Source organism: Penaeus monodon, chromosome 14 (assembly GCF_015228065.2).
Source record: "Penaeus monodon isolate SGIC_2016 chromosome 14, NSTDA_Pmon_1, whole genome shotgun sequence".
Taxonomy (NCBI): Eukaryota; Metazoa; Arthropoda; class Malacostraca; order Decapoda; family Penaeidae; genus Penaeus; species Penaeus monodon.
This window is the reverse complement of record NC_051399.1, coordinates 27403150-27417688: the sequence shown is the minus strand read 5'-3', so window position 1 is coordinate 27417688 and position 14539 is coordinate 27403150. Positions and strand designations below refer to the sequence as shown.

At 45.3% G+C, this 14539-nt stretch overlaps 1 protein-coding gene across 2 annotated transcripts in view; it reads right to left on the bottom strand.

Annotated features, from left to right (window-relative positions):
• The window catches only part of LOC119581026 (IQ motif and SEC7 domain-containing protein 1-like), an 89144-nt gene extending 74967 nt beyond the window's left edge, over window positions 1–14177 (bottom strand). For both annotated transcript variants that reach the window (XM_037929307.1, XM_037929308.1), the window contains exon 1: window positions 13560–14177. In XM_037929307.1, the coding sequence (XP_037785235.1) occupies window positions 13560–13630 (71 nt within the window). In that variant the 5' untranslated portion in view covers window positions 13631–14177. The remainder of the gene's footprint in view (window positions 1–13559) is intronic.
• Window positions 14178–14539: the final 362 nt, after the last annotated feature.

Here is a 14539-nt window from a genome sequence, read left to right as displayed (position 1 = left end):
GTTGCATTCTCTCCGCCCCCCCCTCTCTCTCACTCACTCCTATCCCCCTCCATCCATTCCCCGAACACGCCCCTACACTCCTTTCCCGGTCTCCCTAACCGCGAGTCGCATGCGGGCGTCAGGTGTCCGCCGTTTGACCCGGGTAAGTGAGACACACGCAAGCCGCGACACGACCAGGATATGGTTACCGGTCGGACGATCGCCAGGCCTGAGAGGAGGGGGTGGGGGAGGGGATATTTGAGGGGATGGGAAGGGGAGGTATGAGGGGATGGGGATGGGTGAGGGGAGCTTTGGGGGGTGGGGCGAGGGGGTGGGGGAGAGAGATCTGAGGGGATGGGGATGGGGAAAAGAGATCTGAGGGGATGTGGAAGACCTAGAGGGCGGGGAGGGGGCAGGGTGGGAGACGATGGGGTAGAGGGTATGTGGGGAAACGAGGGTTTTGGGAGAGGGGGTGGGGGAAACCTTGGGGGGTGACAAGAAGGTAAGAGGGCCGAGGGTTATGGAGGGTATGTAACAGGTCGAATGTGCTGGGTAGGGGGTGACGGCTAATTGGGGAGGTCGTACGAAAACTAATAAACAAATAAACAAACAAACAAACACACAAGCAACAGAGAAAGAGGGAAACGAGAGAAAGAAAAAAAATGTGTAGAGCGGATAATAAGAGCGATCGGTTTGAGGGGATACCAGGTTCAGAGGAGGAGAAGCGAGAGACGAAGGAGAAAGGGAAAGCTACCCACAAAAGAAAGTAGAAAAGACAGAAAGACACAAAGACAGAAAGAGAGAGAGAGAGAGAGAGAGAGAGAGAAGAGAGAGAGAAGAGAAGAGAGAGAGAGAGAGAGAGAGAGAGAGAGAGAGAGAGAGAGAGAGAGAGAGAGAGAGAGAGAGAGAGAGAGAGAGAGAGAGAGAGAGAGAGAGAAGGAAAGAAGGAAAGAAGGAAAGAAGGAAAGAAGGAGAGAGAGAGAGAGAGAGAGAGAGAGAGAGAGAGAGAGAGAGAGAGAGAGAGAGAGAGAGAGAGAGAGAGAGAGAGAGAGAGAGAGCCCGATCAACCTGTGGCGCAATGGGGGCGTAAGGGGTATATACGTGGCAGACCAGGAAGATTAATATGTATTCTCGTGCATGATTCCTGTTACAGTACATGACTCAATCATGCGGTTTAATCACTCCATCAGGATTTCACATTGTTATTCCACCCCCTGCCGTCATGCACACGTACCCCCTAGCTGTGGGCAATGTTCTACCCACCATTTTACATCCGGCGGTCTCGCTGTGCATACTTACATGACCCACTTTCGACTTACCAGAATTCATATAATATTCATTACGGCCTCCTACTTTGGGCAAGGCAAAGTCACAAAACTTGACGGAGAATCAAAAGAAGTTTTCCCCCGAGCAGATCCAGCTATTCAGTGCCAAGAAGTCAACAAAAGCGTGGGTGCCAACATGTGGAAAGGAAAAAAAACAACTTGGTCAAGCTACGTGCCACGACGGTGTTGGCCCTGGCGCTATCCTCATCCCCTTTGTTCGACCTTCCCTTCCCCTCCCTCCCCCTTGCCCCCTCTCATCCTCATGACCCCTCGCTCCCCCCTTCCCAAGGGATTAACGTTCTCAACAAATACAAGCCGAGCAGAACCAAACACCAGTCGAGCTAAGGATAAATATGAGTGCCAGGTGCCTTGCGAGTGCCAGATGCAGCGGCTGACATTTGCAGAAGTTCAACACGAAGGCTAACGATGATTACTTTGCATAACAATTGGCTCCCCGTAATAACGCGCGGTAATGCACAGTGAGAACCATTCAGTCGACAGACATTTAACAATAGATCAGAGCATTAAATACTCGCTCGTTTCGGCATCTCCCATCGACTTCTCTCAACATTTCTCACCTTTTCTTCTGTCTCCTCAAATGACTCCCATTCTGTCCTATTTACCTTCTTCAGAACCGTCTTCCTTTCTCCCTTCTCTTAACGCATTCACGTCTTCCTCTCTCTCCCTTTCTCCTTCGCCCTCCCCTCCTTTCCTCCTCCCAAGCTAAACCCCAACTTGCCCAACTGGTATAATGTCTCCCATCTCCCTAATCCTAATGAACCATAAGCATCCTAGTAGCATGCACCCCCCCCCCCTCTTCCCCCGCCTTAACTTAGATCTCTCCCCCCCCCCCGGCTCCTCAACGGGCCTGGATTGGCACAGTTGCCGAAAAGCTTCCTACTTCGGTACAGCATCAGCGCCGCTCTTCTCTTCTGGTGAGACTTTTCTTTTCTTCACAATGCATTAGTCTGCAATGTGCGCGTAACAGAGCATATGGTATAAGCGTTACTAAATACACATACATACACACTAAAGTCAAGTACAATCCTACAGCAAGACAGTATGTGAATATTCAGCTGCCTACAAGCAGCAGCAGCAAGCAGAACAGCTTGCTGTTAGCATGGCGGCGAGCGTGACCCGAGAATGACCGGACTAAACAAGTGGTGGCGTTATCGATTACAATCCGGATGAGTCACCCAGGTGAGGGGGAGGAGACAAGCATGGTCGTCGCTCGGCGAGTGGGAGTACAGGACAGCCTGCAATATTCGTAGCACTGAGCCCACGCGCTCAGCTTACAGCCGACCTGAAATTTCCCTGACTCACCCATGCCTACCTGATCCAACGAAGGTACCGCCATTTTCCGTTGACTCAACTCACATTCCCTAAAGAAAATTCCTTATGGCGGAAACCATATCATAAAAGGACAAAACGAACGCAGTTAACTGCATTTATAGAGAGACTAATTTATGTCGCGAGTTGACATGAAAGTACCAGCATTGTTTTTCTTTTATCAATACAATTAGCATCATTATCAATATCATTATCATCATTAACCGTCATCTTTTTGCTAACTTCTTCCAAACAAGTGAGACAATAAAGAACAAATAATAAAATCCGAGTCATGCAAGAGCGCAAAGGAAGCCCACAGGAACCCAGAAAAGGCCAGGATTACGACCATGGCCACCAGGAGGCCGAGGAAAGCCCGCCGACGAGGCGTCGAGATGATGACGATTGGAGGGAGTGACGATGGCCTCAGGGTGACAGTAGCAATGGTGACGGCGGGATGACGGTGGCCGCGTCCCTTCACCTTTAACACTCCTTGTTACAGTCAGTCATACATGCGTCCCAGCAAGCCTACCAGTCCCGTCTCTCGCCAGCCTCGCCACCTGCTCCGCCACACGTGACCCTGCCTACTGCCACAGTGCTCCACGTGACCCCGTCTAGTGCCATCCCGAACACGTGACGCTCGTGAATCAATCACGTATTACCAGTCACTCTTACCCTGCCACTACATGGAATTAGCTTTACATGCGCGACAGATCCGCATATGTCTTATGATAGAAAAAACAATAGACTGGAGGTTAAAAGAAAATACACGCATACATACATCCATACATATATACACATACACACGTATTTATATAATTATATATTTATGTGTATAATATATATATATATATATATATAATATATATATATATATATATGATACATATAAATATATATATATAATATATATATATATATATATATATATATATATATATATACATACATAAGGCCGCGGTGGCCGAATGGTTAGAGCGTCGGACCCAAGACTGTCACGACGGCAATCTGAATTCGAGGGTTCGAGTCACCGACCGCCGCGTTGTTCCCTTGGGCAATGAACTTCACCTTGATTGCCTACCTAGCCACTGGGTGGGCAAGCCAGCCCAAGTCAGTGATGGTCCCAAGCCCGGATAAATAGAGAGAATAATTATATACCTAAAAGGTACCACCGGCACTCTCCGTGGAAAGGAACTGGGGACCCTACCACGTACTCACTCCAAGAGCATCGCAACATGAAAAGTACAATTAAGTATCATGCTGTGACCACTTCTTAAAAGAAGAAGAATATACATACATACATACATACATACATACATACATACATACATACATACATACATACTGTGTGTGTGTTTATGTATTTATAGAATTATATATTTATGTGTGTGTGTGTGTGTGTGCGAGTGTGTTTATGTGTGTGTGTGTATATATATATATATATATATATATATATATATATATATATATATATATATATATATATATATAAACACACTCGCACACACACACACATAAATATATAATTCTATAAATACATAAACACACACACACACACACACACACACACACACACACACACACACACACACACACACACACACACACACACACACACACACACACACACACACACACACACACACACACACTCACACACTCTCTCTCCTCTCTCTCTCTCTCTCTCTCTCTCTCTCTCTCTCTCTCTCTCTCTCTCATCTACTTCTCTCTCTCTCTCTCTCTCTCTCTCTCTCTCTCACACACACACACACACACACACACACACACACTCACACATAAATATATAATTATCTGAATACATATTCACACACACACACACACACACACACACACACACACACACACACACGTGGAGTTGTACTTGGAAAATAGAATCCAGTACCAATAAATGCCATGTAATTAGGTTCGGAGAAAGTAAAAATCATCCCCTATACCAATACAAATTAGAACACATAGTATTACACATTAACTTTGGAACAAGCGTAAGGAAGAAATTAAGCCCAAATGATCATATAATTGAAAATGTCCATAAAACACTAGGGCTGACTGCCAACATGAAGAGAACATTCGTGTACGTGGACGAAGATATGGTCAAGAAGATCATTACAACCATCATAAGCCCTAGTCTAGTGCGGTGCTGTGGTATGGAGTCCACACTTTAAAAAAAAAGAAAAGATATAGACAAAATGGAAAGAGTTCAAAGAGCAGCCACAAAATGGGTACCTACTCTAAGAGATGAGCTACGAAGATAGATTACAGAAAGTAGGACTTACTTCTTTGGATGAACGAAGGTCAAGGAGTGACATGAATATGCTGTTCTACTATGTTACAGGAGGAGTCAAGTTTGATAAAGATGAGGGTACATGTAAAAAGATGCGATAAAGATGTGAAAAAGTTCGGTTTCCCAAATAGAACTAATGACACATGGAACAATCTCACATATAACGTGATGTGTGCCCAAAATGTTATCCGATAATATTAATATAGCAGAAGGCACCCTTTGCGCTTAGCTTTTCTCCCGTATTGAAATAACTAAGTATGAATACCTAGGTAAGAAAATACACGCACATGCACACGCCATAAACACTCTTTCTCACTCAATCACGAGAAAAAAAACATACTTACACATACATACACAAAAAATGCACGTATACAAATACTTTACATCTTAGTGTAGGCAAGAAGACAATAATATATCTGTACTTCTCAGTGTATGCCAGTACGGCAGTGTATGCAAACGACTCTTGAAATAAGTGAGTCACCCTTGAAAGCTTTTCTCGTAAAAGCCTCACAGAAAACGAAAATAAAGTGCACTAAAGAAAATGGAACTTTATGTTTCTTTTGGAGGGTAACTAACATAATAAAGAGGCGATGGCAAGTATTCCATTTACACAATAATTTTACTCACTTAAAATGACATATTATCAAAACAAAATAAAATGTTTCTAAAAATTTTAGAATCACAAACTGTGGCATTCAACGTTTTCATATCCATATTTCAAGCCCAGTAAAATCCCCCTATAATTAGTTTCAATTTATTAGTCTGGTTTCAACAATCCTAGTTACAACTGCCGATACAATCATTATACCTTTTCGTCGACGCATTTACCATGTAAAAAGGTGACCTTCGAAATATTAGGACAAGATAATCTTATAATGCCTGCTATACATCAGGTATGCCTTTATAGACTAAAATAAATAAACAAATAAATATGCATATATATATACAGTATCACATTTACTGATTCAAATTTATTAAGAAAGAAATACGATTGTGGATTTAAATATTTAAATATATATATGAATGGATGAAAAAATGAATGAATAAATGCAAAATCTTGGCAATGTTTATCAGGAGCCGATTGCCCGTGTTTCATGACGTTCCATGGCACACAACTATCTCCTTCCCGCCCGCGTTGACATTCTCGGATATCGCGATGGCAGCTTCATGACCTTTAGTGATGAATGTCATCTCCCGCGAGCTCTTGTGTCTGGCAGCTCCCGTTCACGTCGCTCTGAGTGCACTATGTAAACTTGGCGTGAGCGGGTCATCTGGGCTCATCCTCTTGGCTCGGGACCAACACAAATGCGGTTCTTTAACGCCCAAGTAATATCGCGTTTCTTGGCATTAAACTGTCAGACTTTGCGTTTTCTTAACCTCTCGGAAATAAACAATCCCCGTCGGGATTAAGGAGACGTGCTGACGTCAAGCATCGGAGCCAGCGTGTTTTGCGCACTCCCCGTTTTTACTGTAGTTTTTAACTTGCTTTCTATATATTTGTCATTTAATTACCGCGGGCCAGCATCAAAGGCGCGCTCCTCGCCAACAGGTTCCGGCGGCGCGAGTCTTCCTTTAACCGCTGGCAGTGAGATGGAACAAATTAATTCGGCGGCCGCGGGAGGCAGTGCGTTAGTGCGCCCGCCGCCCACGCATTCCTCATTTTCGCCTGTCTCATTATCCCTTTGTGTTTCCTTAATGACATGACGCCCGCCCGCCCTCTCTCCCCCGCCAGCGTCACTCACGTTTGTTTATGACTCTAGTAATGCGCACTGCCGCCCTGCCGGAGCAATGGCGCACGACAGCGACGGAGGAGCAAGCTTTCGCGGTTAATAACGAAACGATCAAAGTGTGGCTGCAATCACGGCGCAAGGGGCATGATACTGCGGACTCTGAAGTATCGAGCGACATCAATTTGGCACATAATTGACAACAAAAAGTGATGTAAATGGTGAAGACATAAAGCAGCCTTAGTGGTGCCGCGCCTGCCGTAGTGTTATGACTGACACGTCTCGCATACCCGCACCAACCGTCGCGTGGATACGGTAAAAAATGAGCGACGACTATTTAATGACGCAACTTCACCTGGCACCCTCCCCCCGCCCCCTCCGCCTCACGTGATGCCGGCGCCACCTTTTTATTCGTGTTCCCGCTGTCGGTTCCTTTGTGTTTCCTTTCTCTTCTCTTTCTTCCTCTCTCACTCTCTCTCTCTCCCCACTTCGCCCTCACTCCATCTCCCTCTCTCCCTCCCTATCTACGAGTCGTCAAACACTTCCCCGCCATGCTTCTTCCCGCCTCCGCCCTAAAATAGCCCGAAGAAGTCACTCCAACGCAAAACATCTCTCACTCACACGTCCGCGATAATCCTCATCCTCATAATAAACTCCCTACTCGAACATTGCCCTCAGTGTCACCTCAAAAATTAATAAACAGTCTCATTTCGTTTCCCACCACACGCCCACGCCCACCTCGATCCTCGCCGCCCGTTACCAGACGCTTTAATTACCGCACCACCTATAAGAAAACCCACAAGACCTTTATAAAGCCCCACAAGGTTACGCGACGAGGAGAGCTGCTCACCCTCCCCCCTCTGTCCCTCTCCTGTGCCACTTCCTAGACGACAGTGCCACCAAGCACAAAAGCTTCATGTTCCAGGATACTTTTCTTGTATCCCTGTTAAAACTTCGAAAGAGGGTCAACTTGAAGTGACAGTGGCAGTGGCGCAAGTCAATCGTTTCGTGTTACGTAAAATTCGGTAGCTTGTAGATTTGTTTTTTTTTTTTTTGTCTGGTGGATTTGTGAACCTTCAAGGTTGATGTTATGAATATATCTAAAGAGAAGGAAATGTGGAATTAAATTGATTATGAAATCTTGATGATATGTTTTACTTCGTTCATTCAACATAAATATGCAAACTTAAAATAATAATAATAATAATAATAATAATAATAATAATAATAATAAGTATTAAATACATAATTTCCGTGGCTATGATCCCTTTCGAAAACGCCAATGATGATCCTTCAGCAATTTTGATGCGCTTAATCGTCGCTAAGCCAAAGCAATTTCCGCGTCGCAAAAACAAGGAGACGAGGGAAACAACCTACTTCATTACTGTGGAAAAGAGACGAAGTTTTCGAGTAAAGGAAATTTCTATAAACAAATAAGTAACCCTAAAACGAGACGCTTCTCCTTTGATCGTTTGAGTCTATGGCTACGGCAGAACAATTTCAACGAGGGGGGGGGGGTACGTCTTCAGTGTTTGTGCCCTTAAAGTCTATTGAAATATGGGCTTCCCTTAATGAAACGGGCGTCTACAAAGTGACTTTACTGGAGGGTAAACAACAAAGTTAAAGCTTAATAATGAAGCATTTCTGAGACGGAAGGGAGGGGGCGAGGTTGTGCTTCTTGTCTAAGACTTTACGCTTTTGTCTGAAAAAAATTTTGTCTATAATTCTTGATTCATATCGCTTACATATATTCATAAACATAATATAAGTGTGCGATGAATGATTCATACAGCTTATATATTTCTGGGTCGATTTTTATGCAAAGAAACACCTAAATATTATACACTGTGTCTGCAAGTGTTCGAAACTTCTGTTATATTTGTATATTGGCGAGAAGTTATTAATTGAAATACGGATGTAATTTCCGTAGACTTTGCCTTCATTACCTTGCCCATTCGAAAGCTCTTATCTTGATTAGGTTTTGAGTATATTCCGTTTGCAATGTTAATAATACTAACATAAGTAATAATATGTATGAAATAATGCCAATAATAATCCCTGAACTGTGATAAAAAAAGATGACAGTACTAAACTAAAATATGTGTAGGCAGCAGGAACGATACCAACAGCAATTATAATTAAAAAAAACACCCTCCTAAAAATGCAATAAAATAATAACACAAGTGACTGAAAGAATAAAAACATCATTATCAACCAACATCATCACCACCTGGTAACGCAAACACCCAGGGCCTGAAGATGTACCCTCGGCAGCAAAGGCATCCCAGGTACCCAGTGTAAACAGAGCGACGCCGGTTATTCGATCAGGCGCACTCAGGCAGCGGCAAAATTACATTTGTATGCCGCCGGAGAACCTACAAATTGGCTGTCCACGGCGGCGGTGTGCATGGCAAGGTCTCGCTGGAGGGAGAGAGGAAGGCAAGACTGGCTTCGCTTTCACATACATGTATTTTACTTTCAATTTTCCTTTTTCTATGATACTCGCCGTCGTCGGATGCCTCGCTCTCAATGTCACGGAACCATCGGCGAGATAGTGACATTTCTCAGAAGTCGTCGAGGGTAACTGACGACCAGGACGACTTGAGAGCATGGCCCGAAGACCGCTTTCTCCATCGCACGGTCCTACTACTCCCATAGGGACATCCCTGACACACGACCCTGCCCTAGACACGACCGGCTGCTCTATCCTGTTGCTCTATCGGATCTTACTGTTCTTACACTCACTTTTTAGTCTCTCTTATCCATTGTTATTTTCCCGCCATCCCTTTACTAAGAGACAGAACAATGCTTCTGGCATTTGCTTCTGTTGCTAGTCGAGTTCGTTTCCACTCTATACCATTAACCAATATTCGTAATGCGGAAATCGGAAGACAACTGTTCCTCTGACCAATACTACTGAACACTAAGACTTCATGCCTACTGCGACAAATAAGAAAATAGCATCCTCCAAAAGAAAATAGCTTTCCTCATAAAACTTGAATAATATCAAAAAAATAAGTACAGCATTATCGTTCCCCAATCATGAGTACGCAACTGTGATCGTTAATGGTCGCGTTTGACCTTTCCATCCTACACACAAAAGGACACACACATCAATATTGCATGACCAGTGGGCACGTGCAATGTCCCAGTGCAACAAAGAACCTTCCCCTCTGCGTTCCGTTAGTGCATAGGATCCTATCAGATCGGTAATCGGACCTGTCTCGGTAGGTCTCCTTCGGCTTCAGAGTGAGTATTACAGACGTACGCACAGTGTTTGTAAATTAATCCATGTAATGTTCTCGCATTGCAACAATAAACTGTTAGTGAACACAATTTATGTTCTGCTCTACTACTGTTCTTTGATCTCACGAATGTCCCCCACGCAAACAACTTTTGTTCAACTCTCGTAGATTCTTTTATCTCCCAGAGTTCAACTGCAGCGTCGTGACCTTGGTGTCGACTGCAACCAATACAACGGCGATGATCATCCGTGTGCCATGCACTGTGTCACGACAAGGGTTAAAAATAGAGTAGACGGATAATCCTTTTCCCGTGATAGAGCAGCATTAGTCAAGACGTCTTCCGATCTCCCTTTTCACCAATACCAATTAATAAAATTTCACAAATTACGTCAGCTAATGCCAAATGTCTTCTGAAGAGAAGCCAGATTGAAGAGTAACCTTAAATCGGTGCCAGGAAAGGAAGTTATCTTCCGTGCGAACACTTACACCTACCGAGTTACCCATGGCGCACAAGACACACTAAACGTTGATGGCATTTGCACTCACATACACAAACACATTTATATCTGTCTATCTGTCTCTGTCTGTCTGTCTGTCTATACATGCATGTATGTACGTATGTGTATATGTGAATATATATGTATATATGTGTATCACATTGTCTGGTATCTATGTGTGTGTATGTATGTGTGTATATATGTATATATATATATATATATATATATATATATATATATATATATATATATATATATATATATATATGTGTGTGTGTGTGTGTGTGTGTGTTTGTGATTGCGTGTGTGTTTGTGTGTGTTTTTTTGTGCGTGCGTGCGTGTATGTATGTATGTGTGTGTGTGTGTGTGTGTGTGTTGTGTTGTGTGTGTGTGTGTGTGTGTGTGTGTGTGTGTGCGTGCGTGCGTGCGTGCGTGCGTGCGTGCGTGCGTGCGTGCGTGCGTGCGTGCGTGCGTGCGTGCGTGCGTGCGTGCGCGTGCATGCGTGCGTGTCTGTGTGTGTGTGTGCGTGTGCACACGTCATACACTAGACATAAAATTCAGCATCAAAATCGAACAATTATGCATTATTAGCCAAAAACTGCTGCTCCCCTGAAACTACGAAAAGACAAGCGACACTGCCAGGCTGTATGGGGGGGGGGGGTATCAACGTACAAGAGGGAAAATTACATAATGTACGCCTGGCGTGCATGTAATAAACGAACGCGAAGGAAGAAGAGAAAAGAGGAAACCAGTAAGCCTGTGACCTTGTCATGGCCGGTAGGACATAATAGCCGTTGGTTTAGCTTGAGATAGCGTGCAGTCAGCACCTAACATGTGCCACGCCCACGACCAGGCACATGTACCCTCAACGCCCACACCCACGGACATACGCAATATCTATTCACAAGTTACATGGCGTAACACGGACGTTTACACGTTTCTGTACTTCTGTAACTGAACATTTGTTTTAGGGACTCGCTCTATAGATACTCTCATTCTCACTCGCACTCGACCCCCCCCCCCCGGCTTCACCCACAAGATCGCCAAGTGTGGGCTCTCCCCCCCCCTATCCCCGCATGACCCAGCCAAAGAGAAGGTACGTCATGCAGTTAATGACTGTCAACAAAATAGTAATTCTTACGTATTAAAAAAGACATCAATGTGGCACTCGCCCTAATGACCTGGGGAGTGCCAGTGGAGCCTTCGCGTGGCACTCTCGTCTCTAAAACGACCTTCCATGCCTCGGGGCACTGTATTAAATCAACATTTTACCATAATAAAAAGCGACGCATAAAAGAACGCCACAGTAAATAACAGTGAACTAGAAGGCCAGAAAGAAAGTGCCGGATAAAAGACAAGAGATGAAGACGAGGGCGACAACAGACAAACGAGTACGACAGCGAACGAGAAGACGCCGTCATTACTCCCCGCCCACCAATTGCTCTTGGGGGACTCACCCTAAAATCCGCACGTCGTCTCATTTGATCTTGTGAACAAAACTCACCTGAGGAAGAAGAAAAAAATGCATGTAAATTTTTCGAAAGAAAATAAATGACATACATTTTGTAAGTAGATCAATACATGCAATATTACAAGAATTCACTCTCCCTGCATGATAATAGGCTTACACAATGCAACAGCCGCTATTCCACACAGAACTACTCCCTCTAACTATCATCTCTACCTGTATATCTGGCAAATTGCAAATTACGATAACAGATTCATAGATACATCCGAGGCTCATATTAGCTTTTGTAATCAACGAAATCACCCAGTGTTCGTTCCGCACTTAACGCAACCAGTTCCTAATCCGCCATTCGATGAGCCTCTGATATTACACTGATCGCCCCCCCCCCCCCCCCAGCATCCAAATATCCGGCCAGACCGCGCGGCGCCATGCGAATTCGCCAAAACGTGCCTGAGCTAAAACGCATTTCCCGGATGTGCAAATCAGATTTTGCCTCAGACGTCGCCATACGTGGATGACGTGCGGAATCTGGATGACCTCCCACCCGGCGAATGGAAAGTGTGCAACAAAAAGGAATGGAGACGAAATGCATGCGAGAATAACTGTAAACATGTTGATATCTTGCCGTAAAAAAGGGGATGTTTACCGTGCACGGCAGCCGGAGACGAAGATGGAGAGCCGCGTTGCTATGGCAACTTATTAGCCTAGTCTCCCCCATCCAGCCATCTGATTCACGCCTCACTGACATTTTCCACAACCGTCGTAAGAATATATTCAGGTGCCGCTTTCGATTTTTTCCCTTGCTTTCTCTCTTAACCGGCACGCAAATGGAGCGGATCGAATCGCGCTGGAGCTGCGATTGCATTACGCTGGGGTGACTCCTGTTGTGCCACATTCGAGGTGATTAACGTTTTGGATTTGTCATAATCGTTTCATAAATCTTATTTCAATAGAATGTGTGTAAATCTACACTTTGTGTGAGAAAACCAAAATCCATAAAATGTAATTCTCTATAGCACAATATCACGGATTTATGTCTTCAACACAGCTGCCACTTTAGAACCACAATTACATTAGAATTCTGGCCTGCTACGCGTACATTGGCCTATTAACTAACTAATGAAAAGTTTAAAAAGTCCTAAGTGTATAAATGTCACGATTTGTTTTTTATTTTCGCCGTATCGTTCCTCGTGAACGATACGGCCTCGTGAACGTTTCGAGGCCGCGGAGACACTTGCATCACGGTTAGGTCACTGACCCTGAGGAACTTTATATTTCTTTGATGACTATCATTTCTCAAAACTCCTTTAATTATACCTTCAGATAATCTAACAGTTCAAACATGCAAAGGCATTTACTGAAATAACAATGCTGATCATATATTAAATAAATCAGAACAATTTACTCGCAGCTGAGTGACTTCAAATTTACGTCGCACGAAAGAACTCAGAAGCTGGGTCACAGGCGGCATATCCGCTGCCCCATTCACACTCTCACGCCCGTGACTAAACGAGTCCGGGAGACGAGGTTGACCAGCAGAGTCCAAGGCGGCGATGACTGGGCAATCGTGCTTACGCAACCTCACCTACCGAGGCCCTAAATGCATAGAGGCAATAACCCTTAATCCCCGGCGATGCGACATCGAGGAAGCAGGTTCCTTCGGGCGCCGTGCGAGGGAGGATCTACTCACCTGGGTTGGGGCGGCGAGGCGGAAGCGTTCGAGAAGAGCGAGAACCTGCGGATCTTGAGCGGCACCTTCATCCCGCCTGTGTCCTCCGTCCCTTGTCTCGCACACTCCCCTCGATCACCCCGGTCACCCTTGGCCGCTCTCCCGCTTGCTCTCGTGTCCTTCGCCCCGGTCAACAGCGGTCGCGAGGGAGGCGAGTTCAAAAGGTCAGCCGTGAGACGAGGAGGGGCGCGAGAGGGGGGTGGGCGTGCGCGTGGAAGGTGCTACAGGTGACAGTATCCAGGTGTCACTCGCACTACACATGGTCCCCCGCGGGCTTCACCATCGGGATTAAAGCCTACACTCTGTTCGATGTTTCAACACGTCACTCTTCCTGAGAATCCTCTGTCCCTCATCACAGGGCTTGCGCATGCGTTAGGCCTACTCGTGGGTCTCGCACTGACATGCTGCTACCGTTAATAACGAATTTTATGATGGAGAAAGCGGTATAATCACCAAAATACACTTTATAAACAGTAACCGTTCCTCTATCTTACATATAGCAATCCTTTAGCTACAATAAATATATCACCAACCGTCCTTGGCCTCCCATCCCACTCCCCTCACCAACGTAAGGACGTCGCGAGCAGTGTCCGTCCGTCCGTGGCACCGAGCTGGCGACAACACAGCCCCCGCTTGCCTGCTCGCTCGCCGACTCACTGACATCGGTGCCACCATCCCGAGGCACCGCCCATCACGCGACCAGCACCGCCCGCGCCCACATAGACGTCGCAACACGTCTCGTGTAGGGATGTCACCCGCGCTCGTATCGCACACTCCTCAGGGAGACGCAGAAGGGAGGAAAGTAACGAGAGGAAATGTGAGGAGAGGCGAGGAGAGTGAGGAAAGGAGAGAAGATAAGAAAATCATCGCAGATTTCTCAGGTTTATTGTCGCAACTTCACACTTGACACATGATAACATGTGCCACCTCGGCTGCCTGAC